This window comes from Phyllobates terribilis, unplaced genomic scaffold, assembly GCF_046119375.1.
Source record: "Phyllobates terribilis strain yellow unplaced genomic scaffold, ASM4611937v1 Scaffold_2__4_contigs__length_985480577, whole genome shotgun sequence".
NCBI classification, from domain to species: domain Eukaryota; kingdom Metazoa; phylum Chordata; class Amphibia; order Anura; family Dendrobatidae; genus Phyllobates; species Phyllobates terribilis.
Genome location: NW_027362762.1, coordinates 685,845,424 through 685,862,415, shown reverse-complemented (window position 1 = coordinate 685,862,415; position 16,992 = coordinate 685,845,424). Strand labels below are relative to the sequence as shown.

General features: G+C 46.4%; 1 protein-coding gene across 2 annotated transcripts in view; it reads right to left on the bottom strand.

Annotated features, from left to right (window-relative positions):
• The window catches only part of CTSE (cathepsin E), a 91,378-nt gene that overhangs the window by 3,953 nt on the left and 70,433 nt on the right, over nt 1–16,992 (bottom strand). Inside the window, exon 9 of one of the 2 annotated variants that reach the window (XM_073666946.1) lies at nt 1,517–1,576. The exons of the other annotated variant lie outside the window; for it this stretch is intronic. Within the exon in view, the coding sequence (XP_073523047.1) occupies nt 1,532–1,576 (45 nt within the window). The 3' untranslated portion in view covers nt 1,517–1,531. Of the gene's footprint in view, nt 1–1,516; nt 1,577–16,992 lie in introns of those variants that run through there. 2 annotated transcript variants of the gene reach the window in all.

The following is a 16,992-nucleotide window of genomic DNA, read 5'->3' as shown; positions in this document are numbered from 1 at the left end:
GCTACTGCGTTCTGATTGTGCGGCCTTGGTTTAAAAGAAGGCCACGTTGTAGCAATTCCGTCCCTTTGTTCCTGACGGCGTTCTGGTTTCAGATCGTAGTAGCGTTCTCCGGCTGTGACTCTGTATCCATTCATCTGGACTTTGTTCCTGACAAGCGTTCTGGTTTGTGGATTGTAGTAGTGTTCTTTGGCTGTGACTCCACATATCAACAGCCTGGAGAATTCTGCTAGGATCTGCAATCCAGCACGAGGTCAGAAACAAAGGATGGAATCGCTATTCTGTTGCCTTCTTTATGCACGGCGGAAAATGAGAACGCTGTAGCGACCACCAATCGGGGACGAGGGGCGCAGAAAAGTCCAATTTATGCACGCCTAAGTGTCTCAGTTCTGAATCGCTAACGAGGTCGTTGATAAGGTGTCAAATACAGCGATGCACACTGCCCAGCGGGAGCGCAACGACCCAGGAATGGTCCAGGAAGCTTTGTAACGATCAGCGATCTCACAGCAGGGGCCTGATTTTTTGCTTCCTGTCAGACATAACGAGATTACTAGCAAGATCGCTATTGCGTCACAAAAACCGTGACGTATCAACGATCTCGCTAGCGATCTCTTTATGTGTGACGGGGCCTTTACTCTACCTGTATCTTCTACAACAGAGCTGCTTCCAGACTTCTGGCTGTGGCTTATCTCACTGAAAACAAAAGATTCAGCAGTCCAATATCTGATATGCCAGACACTCCTCCAACAACATCTATGGGGGAAGAGTCAGGGTGCCCCCATACACATTAGACTGGTGCCCGAGCTCACCGGTATCGGAGTTCCTATTTGGCGTTTGCATAACCACTAGTAACAAAATCTAAATTTACCTTTTCTGAGTAGGTTGGGAGTTGTTAGGTATTGTCAGGTGTTGTATGTATGACCGGGGATCCTTAGGATAGGTCATCATTATCTTATCGGTGGGGGTGCAACTGTTCCCAGTGCCGGACAGTACAACTCCATCAGCAGAATGGTAACCAGGGCCAGGTATTGCTGATCCACCCCCTAATCTGGTGTACAGTACTTGGCCATAGCCACTATGCCTTTGATAGAGCTGTGCTGTTAAGCTCCACAACTCAGCACATCCACTGATCAGATATTGATGACCTATCCTAAGGGCCATCAATATAACAGTCCCAGACAACCCCTTAAATACTAGACTCATACGTTCTGTTATTTAACGAAGACCTTTCAGTGGTCTCATTATCGTCACAAACAGGAATACAATGAATGGTAACTCCTCTCTATACAGTAGATAACAAAGGATCCACCATTAAAATAGGTGATGTCACAGCTCAGCTCCTCCAAATTCCTTTAAAATGATCTTTGCCCATATCAGAGAATCCCCAGAAAATATTTGTATAAAAGTTAACAAAGTCAGAGCACATCTAATGCTGAATATATTATAGGGATTTGTACTCACTGAGCCGCGTTGGAGGTAGGCACAGGTTCACACAGTGAAGCAGTCCACGGGTTCAAACAAGCTGGTGGTTTATTTAATGTCCATACACCAATGAGGAAACAAAAGTAACAGCCTTTTCCTGGCACAAAAAAGGAATAACAGAACAAAGCTCAAAATAACAAGTCCATGCAGCACGGCTTCAGCTGTTTAAACAAAGTGCCTTTCTGTGCCCCCAGCAGAGTCTGAGCAGCACATGGAAGGTCTGCTCACCTTGCCCAACACACACAGACAGGCTGAGACAGGCGCAGCTGTCTTAAATCAGCCTTCCAAGACCTGGACTGGAGGTACAGTAAGTGAGCAACTATTCCCCCCCCCCCCCAGCTCTTTCAGCTGCTCGTAAAACCCGGCCCTGTAATCCCGGCCCATTAAATTCCTCTCAGCACTATGTGTGCTGGAGCCTGCTTCTCCGGGTCCTACATCACCGAAGCTTGTCACTTCGGGGACACATACCTCCCGTCCACGACCTGTCCGGCAGCCACCTTACATACCCTCCTCTCTGCCCAAAGCCGGGAGGCTTGGCACCTTCTGTCGCCATACAATAAACCCTTGACAAGGCATCAGCATTCCCATGTTGTTTCCCAGGCCTATGCTCCACCCGGAAACTAAAATCTTGTAGGGCCAGGAACCACCTAGTCACTCTGGCATTGTTCCCCTTCTTTTCTCGCATCCACCTAAGTGGGGCATGGTCTGACACTAACCTGAACCTTCTACTTAACAGGTAATACCTCAGAGTGTCTAACGCCCACTTAATGGCCAAACATTCTTTTTCTACAATGGAGTAGTTCTTCTCACATGTGGAGAGCTTCCGACTGAGGTATATTACAGGGTGTTCTTCTCCGTTAATCTCCTTGGACAAGACTGCTCCCAGCCCGACATCCGATGCATCCGTCTGGACCACAAACTCTTTGGAGAAAGAGTGGCTGTATACAGAGGACTGGCTGTTTACAGAGGACCAGTTTAAATTCCTGGAAGGCCGCTTCTGCTTCCAGGGACCACTTGGCCATAGCCAACTTCGTCCCTTTCAGAAGATCCGTCAGTGGGGCTGCTATCAGGGCAAAGTTAGGGACAAATCTTCGATAGTAGCCCACAATGCCTAGAAATGCCCTGACCTGCTTCTTTGAGAGGGGCTGTGGCCAGTTCAAGATCGCCTCAACCTTATTTATTTGTGGTTTTATTTCCCCTCTACCAACCACGTACCCTAGGTACTTTGTTTCCTCCATCCCCATGGCACATTTCTTCGGGTTGATGGTAAAGCCCGCCTTCTTTAGGGCCTCAAGTATGGCTTGAACTTTGTCCAGATGACTTTCCCAGTCCTGGCTGAATATGACAATGTCATCTAGGTAGGCCGCTGCATACTTTTTGTGGGGTGCTAAGATCCAGTCCATGGCTCTCTGGAAGGTGGCCGGAGCTCCCTGCAACTCAAACAGCATCCTGACACATTGATAGCCTTCTCGTCACCAGATGGATGTTGTCTTCTCCCTGGCCTCTTGGACAGGGGAATTTGCCAATATCCTTTGGTGAGGTCCAGGGTGGTGATGTACCGAGCGGGTCCTAGCCTTTCGATAAGCTCATCTACCCTAGGCATTGGGTAGGTGTCGAACTTCGAGACCTCGTTCAACTTTCTATAGTCGTTTCAAAACCGCCATTCCCCATCTTGTTTCGGCACTAAGACTATAGAACTGGACGATCCACTTTTGGACTCTTCAATGACTCCCAGGTTAAGCATCCTCCTCACTTATTTTGAGATCACCTCTCTGTGGGTCTCTGGGATCCGGTATGGTTTTAGATTGACGCGAACATGAGGCTCTGTGAGTACCTCATGCTCTATAACCTGAGTGAGTCCTGGTAACTCCGAAAACAGGTCTTTATTTCGCTGTAGCAACTCTTTGCACTGTTGCTTTTGGGCACGAGACAGCGACTCTGCCACCTTGACCTTTTTCACATCGGCGTCAGCCTCAGCCACTAAACAGGGAGCTTCCACGGGCTCTCTATCTTGCCATGGCTTAATCAAGTTAACTTGGTAAATTTGGTAGGGCTTCCTCTTCCCCGGTTGGTGGATTTTATAGTTGACTTCCCCCACTTTCTCTACCACCTCATAGGGGGCCTGCCACTTGGCCATGAACTTGCTCTCAACTGTGGGCACTAGCACAAGCACTCTATCTCCTGGGTTGAACGGTCTCACCCTGGCCGACCTATTATACACCCTGGACTGTGCCTCTTGTGCCTTGAGGAGGTGCTCCCTCATAATGCGCATCACGTGGGCAATCCTCTCTTGCATCTGGGCAATGTGCTTCACCACGCTGCTATATGGAGTGGTCTCAGCTTCCCAGGACTCTTTCGCCACATCCAGGAGTCCTCGAGGGTGTTGTCTGTAGAGTAGTTCAAACGGGGAGAAGCCTGTGGAAGCTTGGGGAACTTCCCTGATGGCGAACAACAGATAGGGAAGCAGGCAGTCCCAGTCTCGGCCATCCTTTTCCACTGCTTTCCTCAACATTGCTTTCAAGGTTTTGTTAAACCTCTCGACCAGTCCGTCCGTCTGGGGATGGTACACAGAGGTTCTCAGTTGTGCAATCTGCAATGTCTTGCACAATTCCCTCATGACCTTCGACATAAATGGAGTTCCTTGGTCTGTTAGGATCTCTTTAGGCAACCCCGTTCTTGAAAATATGTGGACTAACTCCCGGGCTATACACCTGGCGGAGGAGTTTCGTAGTGGTACGGCCTCCGGATACCGTGTAGCATAATCTAATACCACCAGGATATACTGATGCCCTCGGGCGGACTTGGCCAAGGGCCCCACTAGATCCATTGCTATGCGTTCGAATGGAACCTCGATGACAGGTAGGGGCACTAGGGGACTGCGGAAGTGGGCCACTGGGGAAGTTATCTGGCATGTGGGGCAGGAATGACAATAACTCTTTATTTCTCTATAGCAACCTGGCCAGTAGAATCTCTGGAGGATCTGTTCCTGAGTCTTGTCTGCACCCAGGTGACCACCCAACACATGAGAATGAGCCATGTCTAACACCCTGCGTCTATAGGGCGCTGGCACCAGCAACTGTTTTATTACCTCACCCCTTGGCTTGGTTACTCTGTACAGCAAATCTCCATTCACAGCAAAATGAGGGAACCGAGTGTCAGCCCCCGGCTCCTGAGGCACCCCATTTAACACAGTAACATTTTCAAAGGCCCCTTTCAGAGTTAAATCCCTGAGTTGGGCATTTCCAGCTCAGGGATATTGGCCTCAAGGGATGTTGCCTCATCCTCATTGCCCACAAACACACACATGGGAAACTCGTCTACCATGTTCTGCGGGGAAGTTTCCTTAGGGGCGATCTGGCTGTCGTCCGAGCAACCAGTTGTCCCCGCTCTCCCCTACATTTCCCAGAATAATGCAAAGTCACGTCCAATTATTATGGGATGCAATAGGTCCTTAACGACCGCTACTTCATGAGATATGGTGCCACAGTCCATGTTTACATCCATCCGGGCCACAGGATAGTTCTTAGCGTCCTCATGGATACACCGGACACCTTCCCAGGAACCAGTCGATGAGGGACTGTGGCCCTTATCAGGGTCACCTAACTTCCTGAGTCCAATAGTCCAGAGACTTGTACCCCGTTTACTGACACTGAGCATGCCTGAAGGCCCTCGCCATGTTGAGGAACTGCGCTGCAGCCGGGGTAGGCAAAATAGGAGCAACGCTGGCCCATGTTGCAGTCCATTGGCTCAGAGTTTATGGGACACCGGGCGGCAATATGGCCAGGGGTATGACATCTCTAACACACTATATTATGGGGTGGGACCTTGGGCAGCAACTCAGACCCCTCCTGAAATCTAGGGCGTCCCCCAGGTGTGGCTCTAGCTCCCTTCTTTTGGGCGTCCACCCCCTTTTGGGAACCCCAGTATGGAGAGGCTTACGACCCCTTGTTTCCCCAAGAACTCTCAACCGCCTGGTATCTTTCCACCAACCCCACCAAGTCATCGGCATTATGGGGGTCTCCCTGGGCAACCCAGGATTGCGCCGACCTCGGAAGAGAGTGTATAAACCTGTCTATAACAACCTTCTCCACCATCTGTGCTGGGGAGGAAGATTCAGGTTGCAACCACTTTTGGACCAGGTGTAGGAGGTCGAACATCTGGGACCGGGGAGGTCTGTCACTGCAATAGGCCCAGTGGTGCACCCGTTGTGCCCTGACAGTCAAAGTCACTCCCAAGCATGCCAAAATCTCAGTTTTCAACTTAGCATACTCTTTCGCATCCTGCAAGGCCAAGTCATAATAGGCCTTCTGCGGCTCGCCTGTCAAAAATGGCGCTAGTACCTCCGCCCACTGCTCTGGAGGCAATTTCTCCCGCTCTGCCACCCTCTTAAAGACCATTAGGAATGCCTCAACGTCATCACCCGGGGTCATCTTTTGTAATGCTCTTCTTACCTTTTCCAGGCACAAAAAGGAATAACAGAACAAAGCTTAAACTAACATAGAACTCTGGGCTTTCTCCCCCTATTCATGACCAGGCGGCATAACTTCAGTTTTTTTCATACACAAAAAAAAAGAAAATATCTGTCTGTTTTTCCTATTTTTTAATCCCTTCCTGAAAATGAACATATAGGTACATCCTATTTGGGAAGGAGTTCTATAGAACCATTCACTATAATGAGTCAGATGTGAGTTTTTTTCACATATGCAAAATAAATGGTACTGGTGTAATCAGTGTTTGGTCAGTGTTTTTCACATATGGATAAATAAATTACAAAGCTTCTTCTTTCCTTTTGCAATATTAAATATTGACAGCACTCGGATGACACATGAATATCAACCCGTGTGCTGTCCGTGTTTTTCACAGACCCATAGACTTGTATTGCCACTTTCCATCCATGCTGCTGGAAGAAAACAGACATGTCTCCGTTATTTTTGCAGAAACACAGAGTCCGCGAAAAACACATGAAAAGAAGCCTAGATTATAATGGGTACATGTTCTGCGCGTGCAAAATAGGGATTGAACACGTACATGAAACACGGACATCTGAATGAGGCCTTACAGAGTGTAGTTTCTATATTAGTGTCACTAGTTGGGGCTTCTGCTGTTTTGGCACCTGAATCGCTCTGCAAAGACAACATGGAGTCTACAATATATTTAATAAAAAATAAAATTTCCACTACACTCCTTTTAAGCCCTGCTGCGTGCCTAAACAGTAGTTTTTGACCACATATTGGGTGCTATTGCATACAAGATAAATTTCTCCTATCACCTCCTGTGAAAATATAAAAAATTATACTAAACTAAATACTGATGAGACAATCACTCACAACCTACCATTTCATGGAGGGGGTGACTTCTTAGTATTTGAATTGCACATCAGTATTTTCCACCTGTGTAGCTGCCATCTTTATGTGGGTTTGCTGCACCCTGATAGTGCATTTTGGTCTGAAGATCTGAACAGGTGAACACTGCTGCCCTTTTTTGCGGTGTTTTTTTTCTTGAATTTTGGGAGACCTTTAATTCTTCTTATTGTGGCTTTGCTTTTTGTATTTAGTGTTGGGACTCGTAAGCAGAAGGACCCTTGATGCGGGTTACGAGCTTGCGTATTTTGGCCAAAATATGGACTAATACCTCATATATTCTATATATTCATTTTTGCACTTTTTTATTCCAGGGTGCAGCCAGGCCCATCAGTGCAGGCTAGTGATGAGCGAGTATGTTTTGTTAACCCTTTCGCCAAGTATACTCGGCTGAGCACCGAGTATTTATAGCGTGCTCGGGCTTTAAGTTTTCGTCGCTCCATGAACATGATTTGCAACTGTTTGACAGATTTAATACATGTGAGGAATGCTGGAAAAACAGTCATTCCTCACATGGATTAAATCTGTTAACAAAAAGGGTTAACAAAACATACTCGCTCATCACTAGTGCTGGCATTGTAAACTGGGGTGTCTGTGCCCATGGGGTGTACTTGGATAGTACAGGGCTGCCCGCCTAATCTAATAGTATGGGCGTAACTAATAGGCTGTAAGCCGGATACTGTGCACTACCTATGTGTGAACAGCCCTATACAAGCGTTTGTGTGTGCAATTCAAATACTAAGCAGTCACCCCCTCCATGAAATGGTAGGTTGTCAGTGATTGTCTCATCAGTATTTTGCACCTGTGTAGCCACCCTCTTTAAATGGGTCTGCTGCACCCTGGTAGTGCATTTTGGTCTAAGATCTGAGCAGGTAAATACTGCTGCATATTTTGCTGTGTTTTTTTTCTTGAATTTTGGGGGAATTTTAATTGTTATTGTGGTTTTGCTTTTTGTATTTAAATGGAGCATATTTGTCTTAGTTTGAGAGTCTCAAACTAGCTTCAAAGTATATAGGACCATGCAATAATAGGTTTTGAAAATTTTGTTGAAAAAAAAAAAGTGAAAAATTGTTGGTAAACTTTTAGGTCTTCTAATAACCTAAAGAAATAAAGAGAAGTTTAAAAAATGATGGTGATCTAAAGGAGACGTATGGTAAATGTTATTTCTTTAAAAAGAATCTGACATCTGATTCATGCTGCCCGATCCACAAGTAACATGTATTAGATACTGGCTGCATGATGTCAGCCAGGAATGTTTGACTCTGAAACATTGTTAAGTTTCAGAGGAAAACATACTTTAAAAGCGGCTGGGGACTGAGCTGCACGAGAGACTAGTCGGAAAGGCAGGTCCCTCGTGGTTTCTCCCCGCCCAGTCCCCTGGAGTGACAGGTCTCTCGGTATACAAGAATGCAGGGATTGATTTTTAAAGTATGTTTTTTCCTGAAATGCCTCAGCATTTCAGAGTAAAACATACCTGGCTGAGATCATACAGCCGGTGCCTGATACATGCTGCCTGTGGATTGAGCTGCATGTAATCAGCTGACAGGTTCCCTTTAACGATTTTGTATGGTATACCTATTGTTACACGCACGCCGCTAGGTTCAGATAGGGCGAGACGGGTTTCATGAATTCTTTGGAATCCTGAGGGAACCGTTACTCAGGGCGACCATAGGCTGTAGCTTCTCTCAGGGACACGATAGATTCAATTGCTGACCAGACACATCTGACGAGTCTTTTTCAACAGTTAAACAGTGGAATTTAATCTGAAGCACGGCCAGTGCAATTCAGGGATATTACAGCAACAATCTTCATTACAGTACAGTCTGAGTTTCTTGAGCAACCGGCTCCAGTAACAATACAGTAGTATTTTCACAAGGCACAGTATTATAGTCTCTTCAGTAGCATAATTCAGCATAGACTAGATCTCTTGGCAGCACACTTCTATGCATAGACAATCACAGGCTATTCCTTCACAGGGACTCAATAGTAAACAGCATTCTTTATCCTGCATGGAGATGGAGGGGGTAAGGGTTTGATGAGGGAGAAGATCCCTATGACACAATTCCTTCCAGTCCTTATCTTTCTGCCCAATAATACTCTGCACTGTTAGTTCAGGGAGTTTATCTGACCTGTGTTTAGTTTCTCTCCTGATCTGAATCCTGTTCAGTTGCCTTCTGTCAGATACAGATAACACACTACCTTTTCTTCGGCTTCAGCCAGACTACAAAAACAAGTTCTCCACAATCCCGATGGGCTCTGCTAAAACACTCCCTGTCTCCTGTGACTGTGTTAACCCCTCTAGTTGCTGGATGCTTCTGAAGCACAACACTTCCTGTCTCCTGTGCTTGTGTTATTTGTAATAATTGCTGGATGCTTTGAAGCAACAGCACTACTTCTGCATGTCACACTATCTGATTTATGATCATACATCAAATAGGAAATCCAGTGTGGAAAGCTATGTCCAGAGCCTATGAAACTTCATATTTATTAGGCATAAATTAAAACTCCATCTTATAAGTGTAAGGGGGAAGACAGGGGTGTAAGTACTTTCAGAACAAGGGATCCGGAACTGCCGGGGCCGTACCTCTGGTTGCAGGGGGAAGACAGACTGCGAGCACAGGAGTCAGGTGACTGGGAAGCTGGGGGCTTGTCCAGAGTGAGAGCTGGGAGGTCAGGTGACCGGGAAACTGGTGGCATGGCTAGAGAGAGGGGGAGACGGGGAGTTTTGCACGGGAAAGTGGCAGGAGTGTCCCGCTCAGGAGAGCAGTGTGAGAGGGTCCAGGCTCCTGGCTCCAGTACTTGGAGTGGACCGGAGGAGTCAAGCCGACTAGAGGGAGAAGAGACGTAGGTTCCGTGGAGCCGAGCACGTGAGGTGCCTTGTTATGGACTAGGGGCTCAGCGGGTAAAACTGGAGACCGCCTGCTGCCGCCAGAAGATGGAGCATTGTTTTGGCGGGGAAGCCAGAAGAAAGCAACACCGGCATCAGCTGGCAACTGCCTTGTGGAGGATAAGAGTCAGCTAAGTGTAAAAACTGTCGATTACAACCGATTCGACTACATCTAGTTAAACTGTGAACTGTCAGTTATAGACTTTTACGTGCTACTTCCCTTGTTTTTCCCCTGTTACTCCCTGCGTGGAGATTGACCCAGTTATCATAAACCTCCCCTGTTTATTAACCCTGTATTGGCTGCTCTGTGTTTCTGTACCCATATTACTGTTGGCGTAGTCGGCAGGATGCAGTCATTAGACGCAGACACTGCAGAGCAGTCCATCCTGGAAGCCCCTAAAACTAGCTTGCCACTGGGGGCCATGCTCAGCAATCTCCCAAAGTTCACCGGGGACAATATGATGCTGTGGGACTGGATTGAGAGAGTTAGGAGTATGTTACGTATGCATCCGATGATCCCAGCTATGCAAGCCGAAATAGCCTTACTGGCCCTGGACGGCGAGGCCCGACAATCCGTGATGTACCGCCCTCCCCATGACCGGGATACTGTAGAAAAAGTGGTGCGGATACTGGAGGAGATGCATGGGGATCCCACCAATGTAGGAGAGCTGAGGATACGGCTGTTTCACCAAGTGCAGCAGGAGGGGGAGACTGACGCAGTATGTTAATGCCTTACAGAGGGTGCATGCGTATATCACTAGAAAAGACGACATGGGGAATTTGGGAATGGGCCCCCCTGATGTGATCTTAAGGGACCAGTTTGTGGCAGGCCTCAGGGATGTGCAGCTGAAGCAGGCCTTGCGGGAGCGCCTGCGCACCAACCCACGTATGACTCTTCTAGAAGTGGGGGCGGAGGCACGTGTGAGAGGGCAGGAGATGGGAGTGACGGCCCTGGCAGGGATGGTCCGGAGTAACGAGGTACCCACCCCACCTGCAGCTGAACCGGAATGAGCTCGAGAGATGCGAAAGGAGATACAGGAGATGCGGGATGAATGGTCCAGTCTCAAGAAGACCCCTACCCCGACACCAGAGATAGCCAGATCGATTGCCACAGTTATGGAAAGAATTGAATTCAGTCCCCCCCCCCCCCTGCAGTAGAGTTCCGTAGAGGACTGAGGCAGCCCTACACAGACAGAAACACGACCTGCTGGAAGTGTGGAGGTGCAGGACATTACGCCAGGGGCTGTGCTAGCCGAGGGCAGCCCCTGTGGCGGCAGCCGTTAAACTAGCGGGCTCCATGTTTGGGGGACACAGCCCGGAGCCTGAGGAAGGGTAAAGAAAAAGAGAAAGTCCCAAGGACCTGGTTTCCACCCGCCCGACTGTCTGGGCCAAAATAAGCGGTCGGGCTGTTCACTGCCTGATTGACACGGGATCCCAGGTGACTACGATGACAGAAGCCTACTTTCAACAGCGATTTCCAGAGATAGTGCGGCCTGAATGGGGATCAGTAATTAGACTCACGGCAGCTAATCAATTACCCATCCCGATCGCAGGGGTGGTGTGGATGAAGATCCGAGTGTGTGGAAAAGATGTGGGAAAAAAAGGAGTCGTCCTGGTCACAGAGCAAACCGGAAGTGGACCCCCGGTGACCCTCGGAATGAATGTGCTGAAAAAGATCGGGCAAATCCTGATTACTTAGCCAAAGGAGATTCCTCTAGACCAGTGAGACCCGCGAACTCCCCAAAGGAGGGTCTTTCAACAACTAATCCAAGCTGCCCAGGCTCAGGAGACGTCGAGTGAAGGGAAGATCCTGGGGAAAATAATAGTGCCAGCAGCTACGGTGATCACCTTACCACCTGGACAAACTGTACTCACGTTATCCGCACGGGCCTGCACACCTCTTGAGGGGGTCGAAGTTCAGATAGAGCCAACATCGATGGACAAAGTACCCCCCCGGACTCTTGGTGGCTCGGACACTGGCCACCGTTCAGGGTGGCAATGTTATAGTGCTTTGTGTTAATCTGGGCGAAGATGATCTCACCCCCCCAGGGCGGAAATAGCCCAGATTCTGGGAATGCCAGAGAAGTTGGTGTGACCTGATGTGGTACAGCTGTCCGCTGTATGAGGAGACCCCTGGACTCCCACCGGGCTAGTGCGAAAGGGGGGGCGAAGAATCCCAGAACGAATGCAGGCTGAATTGACGGGACTTACACCTCGACAGGTGCAGCAGGTTGAGGAGGTACTGGAGCGGTACCAGTATGTCTGGAAGTCTTTGCTCGCCATGAGGATGATTTTGGTTGCACCGAAGCCATTACCCACGAGATTCCCACGGGGAGCGCTGCCCCAGTGCGGGAGAGATACCGGCAGATACCTCCCCAGATGTATAAAGAGGTTAAGGAGATGCTAGCCCATATGTTACAGAATGGTGCGATACGGGAGAATCAGAGTCCGTGGGCAGCCCCGATTGTCCTGGTCCGAAAGAAAGATGGGACCCTGCGGTTCTGTGTGGACTATAGACAACTGAATGCCTGTACATTACGGGACTCTTACCCACTACCCCAAATCGAAGAGTCCCTGTCTGCCTTAGGGAAGGCAAGATACTTCTCCACCTTGGATCTGGCCAGTGGGTACTGGCAGGTGCCCGTGACCGAACATGACCATGCGAAGACGGTGTTCATATTACCCATGGGACTGTTCGAATTCAATCGGATGCCCTTCTGCCTGACTAACGCCCCTGGGACGTTCCAGCGTCTGATGGAGAGGGGCCTGGGCGATTTGAACTTCGAGGCGACACTTATTTACCTTGACGACATAATTGTCTATGCCGCCACCTTCGAGGAACACCTCCAGCGACTGGAGCAAGTACTGAGTCGCCTACAGAGTCATGGCCTAAAGGTGAAGCCCCAGAAGTGCCACCTGTTCCGCAAACAGATCGAATATCTCAGTCATACTGTGTCCGGTGAAGGAGTCAGGCCAGCTGCTCCCTTCACGACTCCGAGAGCAACCCAGATAATTATAGCTCTTTCAAATTAGAGTTGCTGGCTCTGCAACATCTAGTTAAACTGTGAACTGTCAGTTATAGACTTTTACGTGCTACTTCCCTTGTTTTTCCCCTGTTACTCCCTGCATGGAGATTGACCCAGTTATCATAAACCTCCCCTGTTTATTAACCCTGTATTGGATGCTCTGTGTTCCTGTGTCACTGCATCTAAAGTACCTGTGTTACATGAGCATTAAAGTAGCAAACCTATGCAGTTAAGTTAGTAGCCTTAATCATACTATTAAGGCAAGAGTAAGGCTATTCACTGAAATGCGTAGATGGAGTTCTTAAGTTATTCCTAATAAAGGTGAAGGTTTACAGGCTCCGGACACAGCTTTCCACGCTAGACTGATCTATCTGTTGTATGTTGCTATTGGAGTTGCTTTGGCTGGTCTGTGCGAGGTTCCTTGAATTGATTGAGAATTTTCCCTGATTTGGTGAGCTGACCCACCCTTCTCTCTGTCTTTATCCACTTCTCGGACAACCCCTTCTGAATCCCTGTTTCCCTCAGTAAATTATAACACTTATACTGACCTCCAGTGTTGGCACTGGCTCTACCGGGGCTTGTGTGACATTGTTTTGTGATGCAATCCCTGAAGCCAGTCAGCACTGGCTTCGCTCTCCTACAGACGTAATTGATCATGATTGCTAGGACAGGGAAGAAGGAAGCGTTGTTAGCGATTCCTAAACTGTATAGCCAGCGCTCATTTACCACTGTGTATACAGGAATCACCAGGAAGGCAGAGATGGTAATAAGCCAACTCTGTCTACTCTATGGGAAATCTGGGTGTTTTGACAGCCTGCTCCCCATTTCTGTAGATTCACAATCTCTAGCTAATATGACCCTCCCCTGCCAACTTTCTCCACTGCCCAGCAGGCATTCCATGAATGTAACCCAGGGGGTAAGTAAAGAACCCTGTATAGGGGTTAAAGAGTGAAGGCCTGTAACATACTAGTGGGACTGGCTAGTGCAAAGTCTGTCTGAGCAAGCTCTAATTAGAGCTGCCAGGCTACAACACACAGAGCTTTGAAACAGAAGGTCTACAAAATATCAACAGATAATACATTACCTAACTAGCCAACCTTTTACTAGTGAATTTTATCAGTATGTAGATAAACTTCAGTTACATAGTTGGGCTAGACTAACAGAGAATGTTTGTTATAGTAGTCAAGGATCACAACTCCGGTACTATGCACGACCAAGCACTAATAGTAATTAACTAATTATAATTGGTGGTACTTAGAAAATGGTCTTTCTACAGTAATGAACAGAAGCAAACCTTAAGTCTATAAACAGCTTGGATGATGTAGGCAGCTGTAATAATCGAGTGTGTACGAGTCCTAAAATATATGGGCATTTCATGGCATATACTATGAACAGGCAATGCAGAAGCAGTGTCAATATTTCCACGCTATGATTCATTCTAATGACTGAACATAAATTATGCTTATATAGTCCAAAAGAATAATACTGTAGAATAACTGTCATTTAATATGTTTTCAGAAATAAGTAGTTCACATGAAAATAATGAAGTTTGTATTATAGGTTATTACAAAAGTCTGCTTCTTTCTCCTCCAGAACTGACCATTCATTCTGAACATTTTCAAAATTCTCAATCCATGGATAAAATCTATCTTCAGTGAATGCAGATTTTTACATTACCAAAGTAGGAGATGGCAGTAGGTGCTCATAAATTTCTATGGAGAACTGTAACTGTCGTTTTCAGAACTTACAGAAGAATGTCTGTGTCCAACTGCCATCTCCTATCGCAGTAATGGGAAGAATCTGTTCACTGAATACGGATATTACCAATGAATTGAGAGTAAAAGATCAATCCAGAAGGAGAAAGAAACATTTTTCTCTAATAAGATATATTACAAAGTTTCCTATTTTCATGTGTATTATTGATTTCTGGAATAAAAATAAAAATGATGGTTACTCTTTAAGTACAATTCCTGAGTTTGTTGTTGATATACTGAATCTAAGAGCTACAGTTCTTTTTTCTTATCCCCATTATAGTGTGTTTTTTATTGCTCTATTTCAACATGTATTATCCATTAGTAAAGCTGACTATAGACATAAAATAGTAGTTGGATAAAAAGTCACAGCTCTGTGCTCTGTCCATAGACTAAGGCCCCAATTCCAGGCCGATGGTGTTGAAGCCGGTCTTTATGAGGGGGATGTTGGCATCAGATACTTCTGATTCATTAAGAGGTGCATGTACAGTTGTGCTCAAAAGTTTACATACCCCAGCAGAATTTTTCCTTTCTTGGCCTTGTTTTAGAGAATATTTATTTATTTATTGTACTCACTTATATAGCACCGTTAATTCCACAGTGCTTTACAGACATCATTCGCACTGTTCCCATCGGGACTCAAAGTCTAAATTCCCTATCAGTATGTATTTGGAGTGTGGGAGGAAACTGGAGAACCCGGAGGAAACCCACGCAAACACCGGGAGAACATACAAACTACTAGCAGATGTTGTCTTTGGTGAGATTGGAACCCAGGATCCCAGTGTTGCAAGGCTGCAGTGCTAACCACTGAGCCACCGTGGTGCCCTATATGAATGATAACCAAAAAACTTTTTCTCCACTCATGGTTACTGGTTGGGTGAAGCCATTTATTGTCAAACTACTGTGTTTTCTCTTTTTAAATCTTAATGACAACCAAAAACATCCAAATGTCCCTGATCAAAAGTTCACATACCCTGGTGATTTTGGCCTGATAAGATGCACAGAATTTGACACAAATGGGTTTGAATGACTACTAAGGGTAACATCCTCACCTGTGACCTGTTTGCTTGTAATCAGTGTGTGTGCATAAAATCTGAGTTTCTGGGATCCAGACAGACTCTTGCATCTTTCATCCAGCCACTGACGGTTCTGGATTGTGAATCATGGGGAAAGCAAAAGAATTGTCAACGGATCTACGGGAAAAGGTAGTTGAACTGTATAACACAGGAAAGGGATACAAAAAAATATCCAAGGAATTGATAATGCCAGTCAGCAGCGTTCAAACTGTGATTAACAAATGGAAAATCAGGGGGTCTGTAAAAACCAAACCATGGCCAGGTAGACCAACAAATATTTTGGCCACAACTGCCAGGAAAATTTTTCGGGATGCAAAGAAAAACTCACAAATAACATCAGCTGAAATTCAGAACTCTCTGAAAACTAGCGGTGTGGCTGTTTCAAGAGGCACAATAAGGAGGCACTTGAAGAAAAATGGGCTGCATGGTTGAGTCGCCAGAAGAAATCCATTACTACGAAAATGCCACAAAGTATCTCGCCTACAATACGTCAAACAGCACAGAGGCAAGCCTCAAAACTTCTGGAACAAGGTAATTTGGAGTGATGAGACCAAAATTGAACTTTTTGGCCACAACCATAAACGTTACATTTTGAGAGAGATCAACAAAGGCCAATGATGAAAGGAACACCATTCCTACAGTAAAGCACGAAGGTGGCTCGCTGATGTTTTGGGAATGTGTGAGCTACAAAGGTACAGGAAACTTGGTAAAAGTTGAAGGAAAGATTAATGAAGCACGTTATCAACAAATTTACACTCATCAGCCCGGAAGCTGCGCATGAGACGTACTTGGACGTTCCAACATGACAACGATCCAAAACACCAGGCCAAGTTGACGTGTCATTGGCTACAACAGAACAAAAGTGAAGGTTCTGGAGTGGCCATCTCAGTCTCCTGACCTCAATATCATTGAGCCACTCTGGGGAGATCTCAAGCGTGCAGTTCATGCTAAACAGCTAAGGAATTTACAGGAACTGGAGGCTGTTTGCCAAAAAGAATGGTCAGCTTTACCATCTGAGAAAATAAAGAACCTCATCCACAACTATCACAAAAGACTTCAAGCTGTCATTGATGTTAGAGGGGACAATACATGGTATTAAGAACTGGGGTATATGAACTTTTGATCAGGGACATTTGGATGTTTTTGGTTTTCATTAAGATTTAAAAAGAGAAAACACAGTAGTTTGACAATAAATGGCTTCACCCAACCAATAACCATGAGTAGAGAAAAAGTTTTTTTGGTTATCGTTCATATTCTCTGAAACAAGACCAAGAAAGGAAAAATTCTGCCGGGGTATGTAAACTTTTGAGCTCAACTGTACATAGTACATTTGATGATCTGACTATCTGCAAAATTAGCAACATGAGGAAGACTATAATAATTAGACGTAATATTGTATAAAGGAATAGCACA